This window comes from Lycium barbarum, chromosome 6 (genome assembly GCF_019175385.1).
Source record: "Lycium barbarum isolate Lr01 chromosome 6, ASM1917538v2, whole genome shotgun sequence".
Lineage (NCBI taxonomy): Eukaryota > Viridiplantae > Streptophyta > Magnoliopsida > Solanales > Solanaceae > Lycium > Lycium barbarum.
In genome coordinates, this window is record NC_083342.1 from 123,010,370 (window position 1) to 123,034,933 (window position 24,564).

At 31.9% G+C, this 24,564-nt stretch overlaps 1 protein-coding gene across 5 annotated transcripts; it reads right to left on the reverse strand.

Annotated features, from left to right (window-relative positions):
* Positions 1-380: 380 nt before the first annotated feature.
* On the reverse strand, positions 381-24,564 carry LOC132598518 (uncharacterized). 5 transcript variants are annotated; one of them, XM_060311445.1, is made up of 9 exons: positions 4,923-5,103; positions 4,706-4,793; positions 3,919-4,005; positions 3,191-3,386; positions 2,918-3,072; positions 2,536-2,679; positions 2,301-2,401; positions 2,050-2,203; positions 381-722 (listed from the first exon to the last, which is right to left on the reverse strand). In XM_060311445.1, exons 3-9 carry the CDS (start codon positions 3,988-3,990, stop codon positions 639-641), a joined length of 906 nt encoding a protein of 301 aa, XP_060167428.1. In that variant the 5' UTR covers positions 3,991-4,005; positions 4,706-4,793; positions 4,923-5,103; the 3' UTR covers positions 381-638. The 5 variants fall into 5 exon arrangements, with proteins under 5 accessions (XP_060167428.1, XP_060167429.1, XP_060167430.1 ...); XM_060311446.1 differs by lacking the exons at positions 3,191-3,386; positions 3,919-4,005; positions 4,706-4,793; positions 4,923-5,103 and adding exons at positions 22,648-22,843; positions 23,390-23,476; positions 24,414-24,564; XM_060311447.1 differs by lacking the exons at positions 3,191-3,386; positions 3,919-4,005; positions 4,706-4,793; positions 4,923-5,103 and adding exons at positions 22,648-22,843; positions 23,390-23,476; positions 24,277-24,549.

A 24,564-nucleotide genomic window follows, 5' to 3' on the forward strand; every position in this document is an offset into this window, starting at 1 on the left:
TTGAAAGGATTGAAGTTTTAACTTAAATCTTTTTTAGGGAACGCAAAATTTTGGGATAGTATGGAAGATGAAATAAACGTACAGAGCAAGCAAAGGAACCTACATGAAAATAGAAGGAGAAAAAAGGCCAAGAAGAACTAAGATGCAATAAATCATGTCCTCCCCTAACCTTCCTCAGATAGACAAACGGGACATTTTGCCTGCTAAACAAAGTGAGGCTACTCTCAAAATTACAAACTCACACCTCTCCATCCTTCTGAGAATTGAATTATAGTTCCGAGTTATTAATCCACTCGAAGTCACTGATTTTTCAATCCTGTTTTTCTTTTCCTGTAATATTCACGTAGCCCGCACTTGATGACAGAATCAAAGGGCAAAAATACAATGTAAACACACAATTTTTGGCTCATAAATCTCTCGTCTAACATGTTCAGAATCAAAGAAATATAGAGTACATGGTATCTATCTATCATGTCCGCTCAGGGGACAAACATCCTCCAGTCATGACATCAAAAAACGGATTACAATGTACAAGTCGACATAATACACAGCTAGGCAACATCAGAAAATTCATTCAGGTATCTTTCATACATTGGTCTTCACTGACGCGGTGACACCAGGCTTGTGGAGATGCACTGTTATTCCTCGTCACTCTCATTGCTGAAGACGGACGCAACAGTTACTTTTGGCTTCTTTGCGGATTTGTTAACCAAGTTTGTCACCTAATGGAGAGGGGGTGGGGGAACAAGTGGAGGATCAGCTATAGATCAACCAAATCATTCGCCAGAGAACTAAAAGAAGAAAACATAAAGAAAATCACTTGTTTTCTTTTCCTGTCCAGAAACAGGTAAATGACAACTTGAGTAGAGTTGAAGCATGTGTTCACATTAATGATAATTAGATGCCATCATCTTCTCTCCTCTCTCCGAGTATGTTTCAGGGACAGCAGGGAGAGGCAACATATGCACCCCAAGACAATTAACCAGACAGTATTATATCTCACAATGCGTTCCACATGTCTAAGAGGTCCGTGAAATAAGGAAATCCTACTTTCATATTATGGTAGCATAATTTATCTTTTCTATTAGAGGGGTAATCCACATGGACAGTAATCATAATCCACTTGGAAAATCCTGTGCGGGTTGCATAATAGTTCTACAGGGTCTCACAACCAACCTAGCAAGTTCACAAGGGAACTGAACAAATCAATTGGGTACTCCTAGTGGTCAATGAAGTGGTGCAGAACCATGAGGTCTCAGGTTCAAATCACAAAGGGGACGAAAAACACTAGGTGATCTCTTCCAATCTGGCTAAGCCTGGACAACCGACACCACGTCATGAAAAAATAAATAAATTTGGGTGATCCCTAACTAACCTGTGAGTCTCGCTGTACATCCATGCTTTACAAGCTAATTCACAATGAATAGAGAATAACTACTCGAACTTGTGTCATAATACCCAACCATGATCTTAGAATTATTTAGCAGTTAAGCATGTTTCCTGTATGCTTCTTAAAGTAGCATATTATGATGTAGTAGTGAGAGAAGGGATATAGGGTACTATCTGTCCATGCTGCTTACACAAACTGAACTTTTTGAAAAAACATTGTGGAAGAGGCAAGAATCTGACATTACCACAAAATGTCCAGTCAGACAAACCATGGGGCCTTAATTGAATGTCCTTAAAGGAATACATGCTCCGATTACAGGCACACAAACAACCCTGACCTGTTGCTCTGTCCCCCCTCTCTTTCTCTCCCTCTCTCATATATATACAAGTGCATGCGTACACTCACACATACATATTTTTACTTTGATCTCTAGCACTCAAGTACTTAACTTTTTGCTCACTGCGCTGAAATAGTGAAGGAAAGGAGTTCAGAGCACAAACTGAACTACAAAGTCATGAAGTGTCTTATTTCTCTCTCAACATTTCTAATTAAGGAATAGAAGTTTCTAATATCTCCTTGCACCGAGTTAAAAAGCAAAAAAAAAAAAAAAAAAGTGACCAAAAATAGCTGAGATAATCGGGTAATCTAACTGTAAATACCTTTGATGAGCCTCCTTTCGCAGAAAACCCAAACTTCAAAGCCTCCCTCTGATCTTGATCGGCAAGAGCAGTTGCAGTTCTAACCATGGAGGGGGCTGGAATGTTTCCTACTTCCTCCGGTGTTTGCTGTTCTTGCTGCTTCTTATTGGCAGTCCTAGTATCAGTAAAAGCAAAGACAGATCATAAGGAAGAAAACACATACCACCACATCAGAAAATAGATGCAGAATGGTCGAATAGGAAATATCATACATTTGGGCGAATTTTGCCATCTCCCTCTCTTGACGTTGCTGTTCTCTTTTCTGCCTATCATCACGGCTACTTCCATGCATTTCTCTCATTTCCTTGAAGCGCTAGAATAGTAATAGAAGATTAGGCAAGCCACAATGGAATGGAATGAAGATAATAAACTTTTTTCCGAGGGATAATGATGAAGATAAATATCAAAGAACTGAAAAATATTTTGAGATTTTAGGAATACAATTACCTTCCTGTGGTTATGATCATACGAACTTAGGTGAGCTTCAAACTCCATTGCTAATTTATATTGCTTGTTGCATAGCTCACAATAGAAAGTCTTGCGTATTTCCTTCACCTCCGTTTCAATTTTGTGCTCACGTTCTGCTAAAACCTGGATTTTCATAATGTGCAGGAAGCAGGCAGTAGAAGCCACCAGGTAATAAAAACTGCACGAAATTCTCAAGATCTTCCAAAGTTGGTATCCTCTTATATACCATTCCCATCAAAAGACATACATATATGCTATATGCTGCCTTCTGTTATTAGTATGTTTCAGGAAAAGTAAAGTATCAAACACAAATAGTCTAGTGCAACATATATAACAGCTACCTAAAGTGTAAAAGGCATACCTCCCGCTTTTTGGCAAGTTCCTCAGTCTCCTCAAGCTCAATATCAAGCTTACGCCGTTGAATATTTTCTTCTGCTGTAAAAAAATCATCTTCCTCTTGCTTTCCGATCCCCAATTTTGGGTCTCGCATCCCTGATTTTATTGGCTCAGTAATTCCTAGTCCCAAAAAGGAAGAAATTAATCAGAACTACTTAATGCGCATGGATACATTGCAGTAAATGTAACTTAAGAAGGTAGAAATTATATTCAAGCAGTTTTGCACAAATAACCTTACCTTGTTCATTTTTCCCAAGACCCTTCCCTTTCCAACCCATCTTCTGAAGAAGCTTGAATCCAATGTTAGAGGATGTCAACTGCGTGTCTAAAGATGCTTGTTCCACATTTTCCAGGTCTACGTTTTCTGTTGGTCTATGATTAATAGGAAGGCGAAAATCTTCAGCGAGATCCTCTAGAATAGAAGCCTCATCTGCCTATGTTTCAAAAAGTTGAGATACAACTTTATTAATTAAAATAGCTTAAGATCAAGATTGTCCATGAAGTAAAACTGCACAAGTCATGTGAGAACATAGCAGAGTTGAAATAAACTAAAATTCATAAGCATCATTAGTTACAAGTAAGTTGACTACAAAGCACCTATGATATTTTATCTTACTTCTATTCTTTCAACAACAACAACAACATACCCAGTGTAATCCCACAGGTGGGGTCTGGGAACTTACTTTTATTCTTTAAAAACCAAAAAAAAAAAAAAGGCTTGAACTGCATTAATATGTTTCCAGATTGCAAAGTATCTTCATACTATTAGAAGTCATCCTAACTGATTTGCTAAATTAGATTGAAGAGAAAGTAATAGGAAAAAACCAATAAAGTGGAAATAAACGAGAGATCCGTGGTATCAATTAAGCAATTACTAGTAAATTATAACTTATAAGGTTCTAATTACGTCGAATAAAGGAATTAGCCAAGTCACAAAGCAAGTACAATCAGTATTCTAGCTCTTACCTCTTCCATTTCTTGCTGGCGTTTATCTCTCGTGCGCATGTCTGGCCTACCATTGAACCATGTATCATCCATACCTATATGATATCACTATTCACGCAAAGCAAACAACAAAGTTACTTACCAGCAGAACTAGTGTACAAAAAGATAGAAACTGTTGGACATAAGTAAACAAAGTGAGAGAGTGACAAAAATGAACCAAGTCTAAAATCCGTAATGCGTAAAAGGTCACATGGTCCCTTCTACCATGTTATATAAGCACATTACGCGCAGTCTATTAAGTAGTTAAGAAGCTTTGGTATAACATAAAATTTTCAGACGAAATCATTTTCTAGTATTATATAGTTGAAATAAATAATTTCCTCGACTATCTCAACTCTTTACCAACTGAAAAAATGATTTAGAAAATAGTTTCCTGGCTAAATAATTTTTCATTTAAGAACATTACAAGCAGTCTATTAGTTAAGATGCTTTGGTATAGCATAGAACGTCTTGAAGAAATCATTTTCTAGTGTTACATAGTTGAAATAAATAATTTCCTCGAAAAGTATCTCAACTCTTTGCCAACTGAAAATATGATATAGAAAATATTTTTCCTGGCTAAATCATTTAAACTAGACATTTTACGCTAGTGTTTAATCAATCAGATGGAAGAGACCACAAATCTCATTAAACAAAGAGAACATTGCATAACAAAATACAAGTACTAGAAGCCTACAGTAGCAATATGTGTGTACATGATACAAAACAATCAAATAAGTAAAAGAAGCCTTCCTTAAAACGAACTTACTTTTCAACGATTTATTAGGGGTTTGCTGGTACAATTTTAAACGTCTACGAAAGGTGAATAAAACACGAATAACGAAGAAAATTGATACCTGAAATTGGTTTTGGAGTAGAGAAGAATCAGTGTTAGCTCCACAATTAAGGATTAAGGGCGTTTGTTTGATTGAAAGACAAAAGGCAAGAATCTAGGGTTAAGCTTTACCCAATAGGAACACAATTACCTTGAGATCTTGCCACGTTGTTGGTCTGATGGGTGAAATATTTTCGGGTCGTATAGTTCGATCCGTTTTGGCCCAAATATCACAACCCGGAAAAACGATTCCTTTTTTGTTTTTTTGAACTTTCTTTTCCTTTTTATTCTTTTTGGAAGAAGGACCAGAGATGGGAGAATTTTGAGAGAGGAGGAAAAAAGAAACACTTGATTGAATACAAATGTTACACGTAAAATACAAACGGCAATTTGCGCGATTGGCCTTATTCGGGGTGGTCTTTAATTTTTGGCCTCAAATTGCTGGTCTTTAATTTTTATCCTTCGCCTAATAACCTGAGGTTTTGGGGTCGAACCCTGACTCAATAAAAAAAAAAAAAAATCGCAAAGCAGAGTTGCGTAAAAAATTATGCCTATTTCGGCAAAAGTTAGGCCTTAAGGCAAATGTTTGCCCAAAATTAGGCCTATTCGAGCAAAAGTTAGGCCTTGAGGCAAACCTCTCCTTAAGGCCTAATTTTTGCCCCGATAGGCCTAATTTTGGGCAAATGTTAGGCCTTAAGGCAGAGGTTTCGCAAAAGCGTTGCCTTGCGAGGTTCTTGGGTTCGAACCCAGAACCTCGGGGTAATTTCGACCACTTTTTTAAGTGAAGGGCAAAAATTAAAGACCAGCGCCTTTGAAGGGAAATCCACACAACAAAAATGAAATACAAGGTAGTAATAGTTGAAGTAAGTTTAATAGCCCAGTCCGCTAGTGATATTGTCCGATTTAAGTTTAGGCCCGCACTTCTTTAAAACGCATCACTGGGATTTAAGGCATGTTTTCTTGTATCCAGCATTCGCCCATGTTTTCCCGATGTGGAATTCTCCTAGTTGAGGTGTCACAGTAAGTTACTCTTCAAATCTTGTTTTTCTTTTTTCTCATCTTGTGTTTGATCGAATTAGACAGTAGCATGTCAAAAGTGTATAAAGTTATTTAGTTAAATCAAGTATCTGGCATAAAGGAATTAGAAGTTTCTAAACTCGATTTGTACTTTAATGAAATTTAAAGAGATATTTCTTAACAACATTAAAGTATACGCTCATTGTATTTGTTATAAAATAATACACACAAATTTTCGATTGTTACAAGAAAATTGAAATACACGTGCATTGTATTTTCTCTTTTGTGTTGCATCGAATTAGACGGTAGCAAGTTAAAAATGTTTAAAGTTATTTAGTCAAATCACGCATCTGGCATAAAGAAAGAATTAGAAGTTTCTAAATTCGATTTATACTTTAATGAGATTTAAAGAGATATTGCTTAACAAAATTAAAGTATACTTTCATTGTATTTGTTATAAAATAATACACACGAGTTTTCGATTGTTACAAGAAAACGGCCATAAGTTAGGAGGCATCTCTAAAGACAAGTAACTTTTACGTACAATCATATATAATACTTATAATTTGTTATTAATGCGATCTCATCTAATTATATTCTGCACTAAAAAGAAGAAGAAAATTAGCTTTCAAGAATCTAATAAAGCGCGGCATCAAAGGGCAATTGATAGTTTTAACGAAACTAATTAAAATGAAGTTGGTAGGATGCCCATCTAGAAATTCAAATTTCAAGTGAATGCACGTAATTCATGCCAACCGTGCTAATTACCATTGATATGCAAAAGGTTCTATGATTCTTAAAAAAATTATTAAATTGGAGTGCTTAAACTAGAAAAGCTTTAAGCCTAAGGTCGATGCCAAATCCTCAATGTGTTAGTGGTGTGGTCCAAAAATTGGCATTTTCATGCGAAAGGGATATTTGTTTATCTACTTTCTTTCTTTTGGAGTAAGATTTGTTGTATCTTATGAGGCACAACTCTACTGATCGTTATCTACTATAATATCGTTATCTACTATAATATGAAAAAGTATCACTTTTTAAGATTAAACAATTAATTGTGGATATGAACATGACCAGAGAAGCCTGGATGAAATCCCATGGAGGGATTGATGGACCCCTTTACAGACCTCTTCTGTAGAAACACTAATTTTTTATTTTCTACAAGGAATATATGAAAATTTGGCCCTTTTCTTTTACAATTTAATTAATTAATACACGATCGATCTATTCCTCATATGGAGAGCATTTCCTGGGCTCATCCATTACTAATTTAGCATTAAGCAACGACGTATAGGATGTGCATATTTCGGATAAACTCGAAATCCAACTATTTCACTGATAATTTAGCATTAAGCAACAACATATAGGATGTGCATATTTCGGATAAACTCGAAATCCAACTATTTCACTGATAATTTAGCATAGGGTGTGCATAGTTTGGATGTATTCAAAATTCGAATCGAAATCTAGGCCTTTTGAATTTTCAGATATAAGATTTAATTTTTAAGAATTTCAAATTGTGGATTGGATTTCGTATTTGAATTTTGGATTATTAGATATCCCAAAGTTTGAATTTCTTATATTTTATATTTATCTATTCCCGGCTACTCATTGGATATCAGCGCATTACCCATATATCCAATTTAATAAGTCAAATACACTGCACATTAGACATTAGCCCATATATCTTGGAGTGCTAATTACTAAGTCCAATATGTTTGAATTTGTTAATTTTCAAGATGACTACTCTTTGAATTTATTTGGTTGTCATTGTCAACTTATTATATGTTTGGCATGGTTTTAATATGTTGAACTTGTTAATTCGTAGGGCCTTATTAATGATTTTGTTGCATTTCCTTGGTAATGATTTCATTGCTCACATGAATAATTTATTTGGATGATAGTGGTTGAAACATGGAACTATTTAAACAATTTAATATAAATACTTTATTTGGATGTTTATTTGTAACAAAAAGCAACTCAATTTATAGGTTCGAAATTGAAAATTCGAATCATCCAAACTGATTAATCAGAAACAGAACTTAAACCAATTCAGTTTTATTTGAATCGGATTCGAATTGCATTTAGTGAAAATTCGAAAACTAAAATATAAAACCGACAAATCCCAAATATGCTCCCATCCGACCCACGCACAGCCTCATATCAAGCTTCAACAAAATGTCGGATTAGAGAATACGTGATGAAACTAGAAGATTAATTTGTTGTCATTTGAATTAATCTTAAGCACCATTATTAGAACGATGCAAAGCCCCCAATATCGACTTATCTATAAATCCGAAGGTTAATTAATCATCTAATTACGAAATAAAAAGATTAAAATCCAAGAGAGAACATGGTTTTTTACCTAGAACTATTTCTAGCATTTCCTATTGATTAATATATAGCGCTAACTATCAACACTTGTCACATAACGAAGCTCTTGTTTAACCTTTTTAGGTCATATCTCTTGTACATCCTAACAAATTCCCACTTTTAACGTTCTGGACATTGATTATTTAAAAGAGTATTCCTTTTTTTTTTCTGAAGAAAAGTGAATTTTAATTACTACATTAAAGTTATAATAAAGTGATCAAGACAGCAAGAAGACACTAGCTAGCTACTTGTCTAATATAGAAATAACATTGAAAAAGAATGTGAAATGAAGAGAAAAGGGGTCCGTAGTTTGAAGTACAATTAAGGTGGAATTAAGATGGTGGAAGGACAGGACAGACATGATAACAAATGGTTAGGATTAAAGAAGAATCCTTAAAGCTAGACAGCTTGCAAGCAATTAGAGAGTTTGTAGGGTTCTCAAGGTGTGTTTAAGATTAGTTCTAGTTTTCCAATATTTTAAAGGGCTAGCTCTCTACAGCCAATTATGCTATTCAAACATTCAAAAAGTCCCTTTTAAAAGTCCCTTTTTGACTCTTTTTTCCTCCTTACCCATTATTTTATTTGTTATGTATCATTAGTTTTCTTCCCTCTACCCTATTATAATCACACTTCTTATTTCCTCTCTATTCCATACTGTCAAGTATAGATTCACATCTATCTGGACGCAATATAACTTGTCAAAATAATACTAGTTATGTATCTTCTTAGTTAGGTACATTATTGACAAGAAAAGGTTAAAAAAAATACAAATTAAGGAGGACTTTGGTAAAATATGTAAAAGTGGTTGACTGTTTGTCTTGTGATAGTTGCATTTGCTTGAACGATAATGTTTTACCTACTAAATTAAGGATGTGCCAGTCTTTTGCAATTAATTAAACCTTGGGTTATTTCAAGATGTATCCATCAGAATCTGAAAATCTATTTTGACAACTAATAATGACCTGAAGTGAATTGTATTACAGTAGATATGAAGTCCATTCTAGAATTATCTTAGATATGGATTACAGGAGAACTATTCTTAGGGGACACATATCTCCTGCAGAAACTAGTAATTTGCATATATTCGTGTAATGTCACATAAGTAATTAACACTTGTATATGCAGGTAAAAGCAAACCTACCTTAGTTACCAGTGTATTGTTTTTTATCTTATACTCTCCACAAAAGATTTTTTTTTCTGGTGGAAAGCCACTCTTCTAATGATGATGACTTTTTTCTATAATGTAAAAGCAATATTAAATATATAGCATTTATAATTGGCAAGTAAGATAGTATAAAGTAATAGGAAACAGCGTAAAATGAATAAAAGATTCTTTTAAAACTTGTGTTTTCTTTTTATGTTTCTCTTATTCTAAATGAATAAGTTGAAAGAACAAACCAAAACTTGGGAATATTGGGAAGCAAAGGTTAGGCAATATTGCAGTACGTACAAAGAAGATGCAACCTTTAATAGGTAAAAAAGACTGTACTTCTCGGACAAGTTTGAATTCAACTTCACTGATTACCGGTAAAAAAGTAAGAATCATTTAAATTTTGGATAAAGAGGGGTTGTCAATGATTTGTTTCAAGGTTGAAAAAGGAAGTGAAAAGCAAGCCAATGACCCACCCGTCTGTTGTTCAGTGACCTGAACAGAATCAGAAATTCTAATTAAGTTATACTCTCTCTATATTAATTTATTTATCTGATTTTGACTTGACACAGAATTTAATAAAATAAATTATAAAGTTTTTAAATTTTGTGATCTTAAATTAACAATATGTAAAATATATTAAAATATTTTTTAATCTTATGATCCTAAACATGTCATAAGAAAAGTTAAAATTAAAAAAATTGCCAAAAAAAGAAAGAGACATTGTTTTCTTAAGCGAATTAAAAAGAAAGTAAAACAAATAAATTGAAACAAAGAATTAAAAAAAAAAAAAAAGCATACCACACTTGAAATTTGTACATGAGGCTTAAAGAGATTTTTGAACAAATTTTACTGCTATATTAGAAGCTTTACTTAAGTTAACGGGATTCAACAATTTATATGTAGACTAAAAAAAATTATTTGTGTTCTATTCATTCCATATAATTCTTCCAAAAAAATTATATAACCCCTTCAAATTAGGGGTAAATTAGCGTGGTAGTTACGCATAATCTAATAATTTTGACTCAAATTCTATACTTGTGTTAAAAATTCATTTACACATAAACTAAAATATCTAATTCTGTCTATGCTTTGGTATAGCCTCTACCTTGACCCTTTGGTTTTTTTTGGGCATCGAAAGAGAAAAAGAGAAACCATGGGTTCCCCATTAAGGATGTTTGGTCAGCTTTTGGAAGCAGCGGTTCTCATGACTTGTTCTTTTGTCCGTTTTATTTTAACAGCAAGCATTTTCTCTCTTGTAATTTCACTTCATTTAATCAACACCATCAATCAAAATCAACGGTAGATTTGAACCTCTTCATCTCTACACCATTAGATCAAACCACCCCCACCATCCCTCTCAACACTATAAATTCAAGACAGCCCTCACTTCTTTTCCAAGCCAACAAACACACTCATCACTTCAAACAAGCTGCTAAGTACTACTACTAGCTAGCTTATTCATTGTCTTGATCATCTTCAAGAAGTGTTAAATTAATTATGGCAGGGAAAAAGAAGTCTGGATTTTCATTCTTTGGTTTGTTCAAATCAAAGGGATCGAAAACTAATAAAGATTATTACTCAAGAGACGACTCTGTGAAGGCATACAAAGTGTGGCCAAGTGATGAAGACAGAGGACAATGGGTAGCAGAGCCAGGTATTGATAACAAGGCTTCTATTTTCATCTCTGACAGGACTGCCCAGTGGAACACATCTGAAAGCTAATTCCAACTGGCTTGTAACATCTACTCAAGAAGAAGAACAAGAACAATAAGAAGATTATTATATTTAATTTCCTCCATAAACATCAATCCATTACTCCATATCCCACTTATTCATTATGTTCCATAAGGGTAGCTTGTAATTTATTTTATTTTTCTTTTGTTTAGTTAGTGAAGTCAGTTTGCTGTGTATGTGAATTGCAAATAATATGGAATAATGTAGTCATCAAGATTTGTTCATAATAATCAAAAGTTTAATTATTATTTCATGTGATCTTCCTAATTCTTCCTCGTTTCTTCTTGGTTTTCTTCTACTTTATAAATATGCTGATAATTAAGACTTGGTGATGTTTCTCCAGTATTATCCAGTTAATTAAGTAGCAGTAGCTAGCATTTGAAACTGCAAATAACAAGATGAAGACTTACAATAAAAATGAAAGAGTTTAAGCTTCCCTGTTGCAGCATCACAAAAACGCGCTCTAAGTTGAACAGCTTAATTATACAACCAAATCAATGAATGCATAAATGTATTATACTATCATTTACATAAACTTTCAAGTATCATTCAACTATTTTTGATTAATTATAGTATGTATTCTCATACCAACTCATGACTAATGATCCTCTTAATTAAACTTAAATTAACTAACTTTTTGTGCTGCATGTAGGTGTTTAATGTTTTCCTATTATTTGTGATGCAATATGCTTTTCTCATTACCAAAAATTATAAGATTGGAACTGCAATTATAACTGAACGATAACGTTAAGTTTCTTTTAATTAAGTTTGGTCTCTGTGCTTAGCTAATTAACCAGCACAATAACAGAATATAATGAATGTCAAATTTTTAACTATTTTGGACAGTTCGAGTCTTCTGTCTTTTCTTAAACTTCTTCTTTAGGATAAGATGGTAACCGCCAATAAAATAAACGTGCAAGTTCAATAATCCTACTTTTGTTTGTTTCATACTGCTTCAATACGGGAATTTGCTAGAAAGAATTTCTTCTTCTTCAATCTTGTGTAAGATCAGTCTGATGGCAACTACAACTAAATAAAATCTTGACATCCTAATGTTTTTCTTTGTTATTACACGCAATAAATTCCAGCAACTATCTTCTCGGGAACTTGGACATAATTTCTTCTTCTTTTTGTATAGGATAAATTGATAATTCAAATAGGAGCTCGAAAGACGTTAAAACACCTTAAGTTTTTGGTAGTTTCCATTGTTATTACCACTAAAGGGTGTTGTGAGTTGGTTGAGCTTTCTTCACCTTTTACTAGAAGTCTCAAGTTCGAGTCATAAAAATTGGAAACTTATGGGGGCCAGCAACCAGGTGTGAATTAGGATTAGTTGGTAGTGGCCTTATGTACCTCGAATATCAGGTTGATTTATGCAAATGTCCTCTTTTTAAGCCATTAATTTTAAAAGCTATGCAGATATAGCCTTTTGGACTGATAAAAAATTTAAACAATCGTCTAATGTCTACAAAAATTTAGATTGAGATGTAATATTTTTCATAAGATTTTCAATTTGCTCAAAAAAGATCTTTAGATTATGGCCTTATGACTAAAGGTCAATTAATTATAAAAGATATAAAAAGTGGAACGTTTACTAAATAGTTATCCCAAAAAGTGACAATCCGCGGAAATACCTGAAGTATGGGATGGTTAAACGAAAACAAATAGTAATACAAGATTATGTTACTGCACTGTTTCAATATAATAATGCAACTAAAATCTTGGGAATTCGGGAAGAAGTTTCTTCTACGAAGCCACCAAGTTATTTCAAATAAAATAAAGCAAAGTAGCTGGTGAGAATACTGAATGCTCTGAGATCACTTTACTGTTTGCAGTTTGCCTGAAAGGGGTACGGCTTGTCAGTCTGTAAGCTTTCTTATTAGTGGTTTGCATTCAAAGGAAATTTCTCGAGAGGGAAAAAGAAAATAGAAAGGGAATATTACGAGATGCATGCCCCTTTCAATTTTTTGAATCCAACAGGGCAATAGACTTCCTTCCAAGAAGAAGGGTGGTCATTTCTTGCTGCAATGCTTGGACATGCTACATAGTACGTACGTTTTTCCTAAAGGATGTCATTCTGATACCTACTTTTTCCTTTTAAATTTTCCCAAATATTCTAGTGCTAGAGAAATTTGTTTATTGTATTATAATATTAGACTAAAATGAGTTTAAACTTCAAATGGAAGAACATTGAAAATGAAAATTCATATAGCCGATTAGAGCTTATTCAGAACGGAGGTTTAATAGTTGTTGCAACTTCCCCAAATATATTTCTCCCTTATTTTCACTTAAGGAGAATATAACAGGTCTTTGACAATTCATTTTGTTATGTTATTCATAAATATTTGTTAAATGAAATGTTATAGTGATATATGATGGCATTAAATGCTAATTAGCTAAACAGTGAGATACAACGAGAGTAAATTGAAAGAAATGATTGAATGAAATCACTTGACTTGAATTGAATTCACTAAAGTGCACGAGTGATAGCAAATAACTGAATAAAATCATAGAGAATTCACTTGAGATACAAGTGAACGTGCAATTTCCACCAATGTTTCAGGGAAAGTGACATTATAAGCTCCATTGTGTTTGGACCTCATGCACTCTAAAGAATATCTTGCCATGATTTTATTTATATTCCTTTTTTGACCTAAAATTATGGGATTATTGTCTCCACGAATATAGATTTTAGAATGGTACAACTTGGGTTAGGTTGTAATAGAATTTGCCTCAGGTCTAAATTGTTCTCCAGGTAACATGGCCATGGATTTTAATAAATATTCATCTTTGGCCCTTAATCTTGCTTTTTCACTAAGCTAATGACAGATAGAGCCTAAAAATGTTTACTGCTCTATTAAGAATCTACACTCAGGGGTTGTTTGGTAGCTGGTTAAAGTTTGTGCAGGTTTCTCAATTGCAAACGAAGCATCATATTAATTTTATACATGCATAACTTACCTCCTAACCAACTATCTAAAATGGTATATTTGTGTAGGATTTAATACCTGCATAACTCACCTCCAAACCAGCTACCAACCGACCCCTCAATGTATGGAGAGAAAAAATATCACACTCCAATTACGAGTTATCGTTTGGATCTACACTGCATAGTGCTCATGCATGCTCGTAACTAAACTATTCTACAATCTTATTTGAAACAGTATTCGAGTCAGTCCGTGCACACCTTAACTATTTTAACGGCTACCTGCTACCTCCTTTCAGTAATTTACCTAGTAATTCTGTTAACCAAAGTTTATGCAAATATGAAGATAATTACCTAGCATTTTTTTTCATCTCTGCGAAAATTTAAATCCTTATCTCCCATGTTAAACCAAGTATGAAATGGAGATAGATATTTATCTTGAATTATAAGTATTAAGAATCGTGTTATTCCTAGATCAGATTCAAGAATCGGCGCAAAGGCGTATAATCATGAGTCCAACTAAGCATAAATATATAAAGCAAGATAGGGAAAAGTTTGTGTCCTTAAATCTATGTTTTGGCATATGCTTTTGGAAAACAGTTTCAATTTTTAGAATTTTCTAAGCCCACAGAAATTAATTTAGAAAAACAGAGAAGGTGAAAGATCCCACAATTTTACATCAGGGGTAGATTCTTTCTTTCTTCCTTCTCACTTGTCTTTGCTTGTTGGACTAATATTACATCAATTTGTCATTGAGCAATTTCAATAGTTGATGTAGAAACTTAGCGGCAGGGGTCACTTAAACCTAAGACAGGCTAAAGATACCTCAACAAGTATTATATACTTATTAGACTTAAATGGTCTAGGCTTGTTCTTTAGAATTCCCCATTAATATTTCTCTTATACAGCTGTGATTTCTATTCATGGATGGCCAATTTTATGAAGGGTCCCATCTTTCTTTCTTGTAGCTGTCTCCTTCAAGATTTGAACCCCACCAATTTCCCCTTTTCAAGTCCACTATGTAGTTTTCAGGAGTTTGTTTGCACTTTTTCTTGGTGTTTTTTTCAAGATTCATAGGGAATTTTGTTGTGTGGGCATTTGGGTTTCTTCAGAAAAAAACTGAATAAAGTTGATTGAAAAGGAGAGATTTCTGAACAAATTAAGGGTATTTTATTCTTTAGGAGCTATTTTTGTTATATATATGCTGATTTATTTCTATTAATTTGTTCCTACAGAGAATCGCCAACCTAATAGTGTAGATGCAACTACATTACAATCATAAAGTAACAGACCAAAAAAATCTTGTATTTTTATTTTAATTGGTGGGGCGGGATGTAGTGATACTTTCAGCGCCGGCTCAACGTCCTCGGTGGCCTAAAGCCAAAATCTTGATGAGAGGCCCTAACTTCTCTTTTAAGAAAAACTTCTTAATATTTTTTATTATGAAGTCTATTTTTCTTAACAATGCAAAGTATAAAGCCAATTCATTTAATCTCTCATAATACTTTGTTGCCTACGTAAGATTTTATCAGTTTTATTTTTGAAAAAATAATAATTTGTAGATGTAACTGTTACAGAACATTATTCCCTAAAGCAAGATAGGTAATTGGAAACCTAATTGGAAAAGAATCATACTGACTATTAGTATGTCTTAAGGAACTTTCGAGGTTAAGGAAATACTTTTTCAAATTTTTATCATCCTCTAAAGAGAAAATAAAGAATATTTTCATGCACTTCAAATTATTTAAATCTCAACGATCAAAATCAGTAACTAATACCGTATAGGTTTTTCTTTTCTTCTTTCAAGTTAAAATTATACCTTTTTACTTTAAAATACTCTTCTTTTTAAAAAAAAAAAAAATTATCAACATATTATTAATAAAAAATAGGGCCCCCAAAGCCATTGCTTTGGTTGCCTTGCCCTTGAGCCAGCACTGGATACTTTGTGATACTTTTAATGATATGAAACTGAAAAACCGTGTGGGCATGACCTATGTGAGTTACGTTTAGAAGACTATTATAAACGAAGTAATCTGTCATTTTCTTAATAATAATCTAATTTGATTCCGTCGATAATCTTATGTCGTAAGTGTATAAATTAATTCAAATCCATCTAGGTCCTCTTATAGGGAGTGCCTCATTTTGCTTTTATTATGATTAAAACGTATGAATCTGAATATACATTTCACAATTAATATGTGCATTGAAATTTAGATAGCTAAATCTGAATATACATCCGAATATTAGGATGTTGTATTAAGATTGGAATACTAAACAATTAAGATTGTTTTTCTTTCAACACCACAATGTACAAAATTTTATCTTTACTTTAAAATTAATAAATATAAAATATCAATAAATATAAAATTGAACAAAAAACTAAATTAATAACAAATATTTTTAAAATATTATATCTTGGTTGGTGGTATGGTGATGGCTAGCTGTGTGGTGTCGGTGGTGCATATTGGAGATGTTATTGGGTAATGGTAGGGTGTGGGTATAGTAACAAGTGGTGATGGCTGGCAGTCGACATGGGCGATTTTATGCAGTACTTTTGGGTCATGTGAACACACGGTCTCTTCGTAAAATTAGGTATTTTATGTATATATTTTTTAAAATTTGTATAATATTAACCGATGGAACACATGCTACAAGAAGGCTAAATGGTGCACTTGGTCGAAGGTTGAGTTATTTACCTAGAGGAACTAGGGTTCAATTCCCACTTAATACATTTTTTTTTAGTGGTGACCCATATTCTAGAAATCTTAGATTCGCCTCTGGCAGTAGAGGTTGATGGTGGTAGTTGGTGGTGGCGGTTGGTTATTGTTGGATGATAGTGATAACTAATGATGGTGGTCATGAACAAATATGGTAATTGGCGATATATAATGTGGTGCTTATGGTGGTGATTGTCGGTGATTATTAGTTGTTGTTGTGGTAATGATGGTTGGTGATGATGATTGTAAATGATGGTTAGTGTTGGTGACAGTTGATTCATGTGGTGATTGGTAATGATGATAGTGGTATGGGCGGTAGTCATAAATGATTATGGTGGGCGGCAATAATGACGGTAGTTGATAATGGTGGACCATGGAGGTAGCCATGCATGGATGGAATTGGTGAACTACCAATTTTGTAAAAATATTTAAATAGACATCTTAATGATATTAAAACTTTATTAGAGACCTTAATCATTCAAATCTGTCCAAACACATTAAATGATTGAAACATAAAAAAAAAATGCACTTAATTAAAATTAATAAGATTTGATTGATTAAGATTCAAACCTAAGAAAATAAAACAAACTTAATGACTGAAATCTAAATAATTAAGATTAAAACGTTCATTAAGTGCAAGCAAATGAGCGTTAATTTCCTCTATCCCTATTAACGAGTCCATCCGAAAAGGATTTTCTGAGAGAAAATCAGTATTATATATTGCTCCCTCCGTCCACAATTATTTGTCCACTATATTAAAATTAGATGTCCACTTTTACTTTAGTTTGAAAAATCAAGAGATAATTTATCATTTTATACTTATTTTGCCCTTGTTATTAAGTACTACTAATTTTTTTCAATTCATTTCGCAATTATTGTGATGACTTATAATAATTAGGGGTGATATACTAATATTACTATCTTATTTATTATTTTTTAAAGAGTGTGCCAAGTCAAACATGAACAAGTAAATATGAACGAAGAGAATACTATATAAAGTGTCCAGCAATCTCTCCATTTTCCACTTGCACAATAAGATTTCTAAAGTTCAAATAAAGAGAGCAGTAGAAGCAAAGAGCAACTAAAACATAGGTGGTATAACATTGCTTCACCTTAAATGGTGGCTAACTAGCTACTTCATAGTTCCCTCTTTTTGTTTTTTGTTTTTACTGCAGCTTATTCGGTCTTGCATAGTACTTTGGCTTTAACTTCTCACAATGTTTGTCCAAAGAAGGATTTGGACTTGTATTTAATTAAACATAACTAATCTAAGAGGAATTGAGGAACACATAATTGATTATTCTTCAATTCCAGGCAAGATTCCGGTTGAACGAATAAATTTCACGGAGTTGGTTCTTCATTTGAATTCAAGGCCTCCACAAGAAAGCCAAATTTCCATATACTTCCAATACTCCATTTTATGTAATACTAATTTCTAATTAAATCATTTAAAATAGATTACCTTTATGTTTCTTTTGTTACGCTTAATAAGTGATAACATACGTAAATATCATGACGGACTCCAACGCATAAATTTGGACAGATGAGTAACTAAATAGAATGGGAGACGCCCTAGTCACCATTCAATCTGCACCCGTTAGCAGATTGCAAATGGTTTCCTATAAATAGAAGTAATTAAAATTTCCCAATGCAGTAAAAGGATGCGTCTGGATGGGACTAATGATATTTTTGAAAGAAATTAAAAGGATAGTAATGTCGACATATATGCTGTTAAATTTACTAACAGAAGTATCTTCTTTTGTGTCTGGCTTCACACATTGGTTTTGCCCTAAAACAATATAATACATTAATACTAATACGTATATTATATATATATATGATCCAAAATGCCAGTATACATTATCACGTTAACTTTAATTATTATTCATTTAGATTCTCCACGCTACTTAAAATCATACTTCCAGAAAAAAATTGTTGCTTGTGACTGAACGTGACTATGTGCCTGCATGGTATAATGATATTTTTAAAAATTTGGATTCCGTATAAAACTTGCCTTTTCAAAAGGATAATGATACTACTTAAAACACTAGGCACCGGCTTGTATAATTTTTAATGATACCCATTAAGTGAGATTGTTAGTGGAGCTTTAGATTCATTAACATGTGATAATTAAGTACGTTTATGAAGATATCATTTTTGTATAACACGAAGGAAATAAATTATCAAATACTCGTTTTTTTTATTTTTTTATTATATATATATATTTGGTATAATGAAGTCTATCTAATTGCACCGGCCAATAAAAGGTATGTAAAGAATCAATTAACCATGTTTCTCTAGTGCCATACTTTAGATTCAATATTTGTTTGGAACATTTTAGTCTTGTCAATAATTAATTGATATCGCGGTAAAATGTGGAGTATCAAACAGAAACAAGCTTTAAAGGAGTACATATAGTGAAAATTCAAATCGACATGCTTTCATTTTTCCCTTTGGCTATAATCTGTTGAATATCAAACAATAAGGAGTCCGGAGCCAAAATGACATATTTTTGCAGCCATTAGCCCAAAATATATTGTTTCTTTTTTTTTATACCACAATGGATATTTCGTTGAATAACCAACGAAATACCCACACAACACTGTTCCGGTGCCGAAGTAATAACTTGCATTTCGCTACACTTGTAGCGAAATGTAACGAATATTTTTTTTTATTTTTTTTCGCATTTCGTGAATTAATGAACGAAATAGGTTTATTTTTTTTAAATTTATATTTCTTGAATTAAGAAACTGATTTTTTTTTTATTTTTTTTTGCATTTCGTGAATTAATGCACGAAAAAGGTTTTTTTTTTTTTTTTTTTTTTTTTGTATTTCGTGAATAAAAAAACGAAATATGGAAAATATAATTTTTTTTTATTTCATCTAAAACTGAAATTGGAAAATATATATGATTTTTTTTTTATTTCGTTCATCTAAAAACAAAATAGGAAATATATATATATATTTTTATTTTTTTATTTTTTTTGCATTTCATTGGTAGATCAACGAAATAGGATAAAATATATATATGTTTTTATTTCGTTGATATACCAACGAAATAGGAAATTATAATTTTTTTTATTTTTTTTTGCATTTCGTGTATTAGAAAACGAAATAGGATAATTTTTTTTTTGTATTTCACAAAATAGATATATATATATATATATATATATATATATATATATATATATATATATTATTTCATTCATATACCAATGAAATAGAATGAATATATATATTTATTTTGTATTTTTCTACCATATTAGAAGCACCGGTTGGTGCTCCTTTCGTCGTCCGTTGTGGACCCCCCCTATAAAAAAAAAAATTGGAAAATTTTTCGGGCCCCATATTAAACAACATTCAATATTAAAAAAAAAAAGTGAAGCCCACCACATCCAAACTCACGGGAAAAAAAAAGTGGACCCCATATTAACAAAATCAAGCAATATTGAAAAAAAAAAGTGAATCCCATATTTAAAAAACAAACAATGTTAAAAAAAAATGTGGGCCCCATATTAAACACGATGCGTATTCGTAGCAAGCACTAATATAATAAAGTTTTAAATACGGAGCACAAACTACAATGTTATATTAATCGTGTTTTGAACATAGTATCCTATATTGATAAAATCAAGCAATATATAAAAAAAAATGAATCCCATATTAAAAAAATAAACAATGTCAAAAAAAAAGTGCAGACTTTGTATTCTTAGCAAACACTAATATAATAAAGTTTTAGATATGGAGCACAAATTGCAATGTTATATCAATCGTGTTTTGAACATAGTATATATAAAAAAAAATTAAAAACAAATTGGGCCTCATATTAAACAGGCCCATAAAAAAAATTGTAAAAAAAAATAAAATTGTGAGCCCCATATATATTGACCCCATACTAAACAACATCAAGCAATATATAAAAAAAAAAAAAAAAAAGTGGAACCCACCATCTCCAAACTCACGGTAAAAAAAGTGGACCCCATATTAACAAAATCAAGCAATATCAAAAAAAAAAAAAAATGAACCCCATATTAAAAAAAAATAATGTCAAAAAAGACTTTGTATTCGTAGTAAACACTAATATAATAAAGTTTTAGATACGGAGTATAAACTACAATGTTATATTAATTGTGTTTTGAACATAGTGTGTATATATATATATATATGCATAAAAATAATGCAAATTAATAATGTCAAAAAAAAAAAAGTGCACCCCATATTAAAAAATCAAACAATATTCATGTAATTTCCAAAGTATCTCATTAAGTCAATAATGATGGATTCATTACCGCGTGCGTATCAATCCATTAGTGGGAACAAATGAAATTATTGTACAGTAACATACTTAAAATACTTATATATTAAAATAAGATAGAATTTAATTAATTTTTCATTTTTTCCTTACTCTAATAAATGTGAAAATAATTGTGGGCCCCATATTAAATACCATGCGTATTTGTAGCAAATACTAATATAATAAAATTTTAAATACGGAGCACAAACTACAATGTTATATTAATCGTGTTTTGAACATAGTATCCCATATTGACAAAATCAAGCAATATATATATATATAAAAAAAAAGTGAATCCCATATTAAAAAAATAAACAATGTCAAAAAAAAAAGTGCTGACTTTGTATTCTTAGCAAACACTAACATAATAAAGTTTTAGATACGGAGCACAAATTACAATGTTATATCAATCGTGTTTTGAACATAGTATATATATAGTATATATATATATATATATATATATATATATATATATATATATATATATATATATATATATATATATATATACATAAAAATAATGCAAACTAATAATGTCCAAAAGGATGGGCCCATACTAAACGACACCAAGCAATATAAAAATAAAAATAAAAAAAGAAGAAACTATATAAAGCATGGGTTTAGACCCATGCTTCATCGTCCGTTGTCCCTTAAAAAAAAAGGGTGGGCCCCATACTAAATAACACCAAGCAATAAAAAAAAGGAAGAAAAAAAAGTGAAACTGACCACATCCAAACTCACGGGAAAAAAAAAGTGGACCCCATATTAACAGAATCAAACAATATTAAAAAAAAAATGTGAATCCCATATTAATAAAACAAACAATGTTAAAAAACAAATGCTTAGAAAATCAAACAATTTAATCAATAATGATGGACTCTTTAGAATAAGAAAAAAATCAATTTCTACTTTGTTTCGTTTTAAACATGTAAAATTAATTTAATAATTTGAATTAGAATTATCTAAATCAAAATTTGATAAAAAATAATAAGTATTTTACACCGTTAAATTAATCGAATTAAAATTGAAAGTATCAACTGATACTTAAATATTGCTATTGTTTTATCTCAAAGAGAGGAAAATAGTTTCTTTTTAAACAAGTTTTCTCTTTTAAAAAGTATTAATAAATTTTCGTAGCAAACAATAAAATAAAGTTCTAGATACGGAGCACAAACTACAATGTTATATTAATCGTATTTTGAACATAGTATATATATATATATATATATATATATATATATATATATATATATATATATATATATATATATATATATATATATATATATATATATATATTATCATTATCTAAACACAATTACATATACATAGATACACTATAATCTGAAGTGATGGACCCGTGCGCAGCACGGGCATAGGCCATCTAGTCATTTATATAAAAACGAAATGGAACAAAACATTTCGTTGGTATATAAACGAAAATAAATAAATTATTTTCCTATTTCATTTCATCTAAAAACGAAATAGGAAAATAATCCCCAATTTTGGGTCTCGCATCCCTGATTTTATTGGCTCAGTAATTCCTAGTCCCAAAAAGGAAGAAATTAATCAGAACTACTTAATGCGCATGAATACATTGCAGTAAATGTAACTTAAGAAGGTAGAAATTATATTCAAGCTGTTTTGCACAAATAACCTTACCTTGCTCATTTTTCCCAAGACCCTTCCCTTTCCAACCCATCTTCTGAAGAAGCTTGAATCCAATGTTAGAGGATGTCAACTGCGTGTCTAAAGATGCTTGTTCCACATTTTCCAGGTCTACGTTTTCTGTTGGTCTATGATTAATAGGAAGGCGAAAATCTTCAGCGAGATCCTCTAGAATAGAAGCCTCATCTGCCTATGTTTCAAAAAGTTGAGATACAACTTTATTAATGAAAATAGCTTAAGATCAAGATTGTCCATGTAGTAAAACTGCACAAGTCATGTGAGAACATAGCAGAGTTGAAATAAACTAAAATTCATAAGCATCCTTAGTTACAAGTAAGTTGACTACAAAGCACCTATGATATTTTATCTTACTTCTATTCTTTCAACAACAACAACAACATACCCAGTGTAATCCCACAGGTGGGGTCTGAGAACTTACTTTTATTCTTTAAAAACCAAAAAAAAAAAAAAAGGAGAAAGAAAAAGGCTTGAACTGCATTAATATGTTTCCAGATTGCAAAGTATCTTCATACTATTAGAAGTCATCCTAACTGATTTGCTAAATTAGATCGAAGAGAAAGTAATAGGAAAAAACCAATAAAGTGGAAATAAACGAGAGATCCGTGGTATCAATTAAGCAATTACTAGTAAATTATAACTTATAAGATTCTAATTACGTCGAATAAAGGAATTAGCCAAGTCACAAAGCAAGTACAATCAGTATTCTAGCTCTTACCTCTTCCATTTCTTGCTGGCATTTATCTCTCGTGCGCATGTCTGGCCTACCATTGAACCATCTATCATCCATACCTATATGATATCACTATTCACGCAAAGCAAACAACAAAGTTACTTACCAGCAGAACTAGTGTACAAAAAGAAAGAAACTGTTGGACATAAGTAAACAAAGTGAGAGAGTGACAAAAATGAACCAAGTCTAAAATCCGTAATGCTTAAAAGGTCACATGGTCCCTTCTACCATGTTATATAAGCACATTACGCGCAGTCTATTAAGTAGTTAAGAAGCTTTGGTATAACATAAAATTTTCAGACGAAATCATTTTCTAGTATTCTATAGTTGAAATAAATAATTTCCTCGACTATCTCAACTCTTTACCAACTGAAAAACGATTTAGAAAATGGTTTACTGGCTAAATAATTTTTCATTTAAGAACATTACACGCAGTCTATTAGTTAAGATGCTTTGGTATAGCATAGAACGTCTTGAAGAAATCATTTTCTAGTGTTACATAGTTGAAATAAATAATTTCCTCGAAAAGTATCTCAACTCTTTGCCAACTGAAAACATGATATAGAAAATATTTTTCCTGGCTAAATCATTTACACAAGACATTTTACGCTAGTGTTTAATCAATCAGGCGGAAGAGACCACAAATCTCATTAAACAATCAAAATCAACAAAGAGAACATTGCATAACAAAATACAAGTACTAGAAGCCTACAGTAGCAATATGTGTGTACATGATACAAAACAATCAAATAAGTAAAAGAAGCCTTCCTTAAAACGAACTTACTTTTCAACGATTTATTAGGGGTTTGCTGGTACAATTTTAAACGTCTACGAAAGGTAAATAAAACACGAACAACGAAGAAAATTGATACCTGATTCAAAGAAAATTGGTTTTGGAGTAGAGAAGAATCAGTGTTAGCTCCACAATTAAGGATTAAGGGCGTTTGTTTGATTGAAAGACAAAAGGCAAGAATCTAGGGTTAAGCTTACCCAATAGGAACACAATTACCTTGAGATCTTGCCACGTTGTTGGTCTGATGGGTGAAATATTTTCGGGTCGTAAAGTTCGATCCGTTTTGGCCCAAATATCACAACCCGGAAAAACAATTCTTTTTTTTCCTTTTTATTCTTTTTGGAAGAAGGACCAGAGATGGGAGAAT

Coding starts and splice junctions, on each gene's coding strand:
- LOC132598518 (XM_060311446.1), bottom strand. CDS start 23,461: ATGGATGATAGATGGTTCAATGGTAGGCCAGACATGCGCACGAGAGAT. Junction 2,204..2,300: donor ATGGCAAAATTCGCCCAAAT/GTATGATATTTC, acceptor TACTGATACTAG/GACTGCCAATAAGAAGCAGC. Junction 723..2,049: donor CGAAAGGAGGCTCATCAAAG/GTATTTACAGTT, acceptor CCTCTCCATTAG/GTGACAAACTTGGTTAACAA.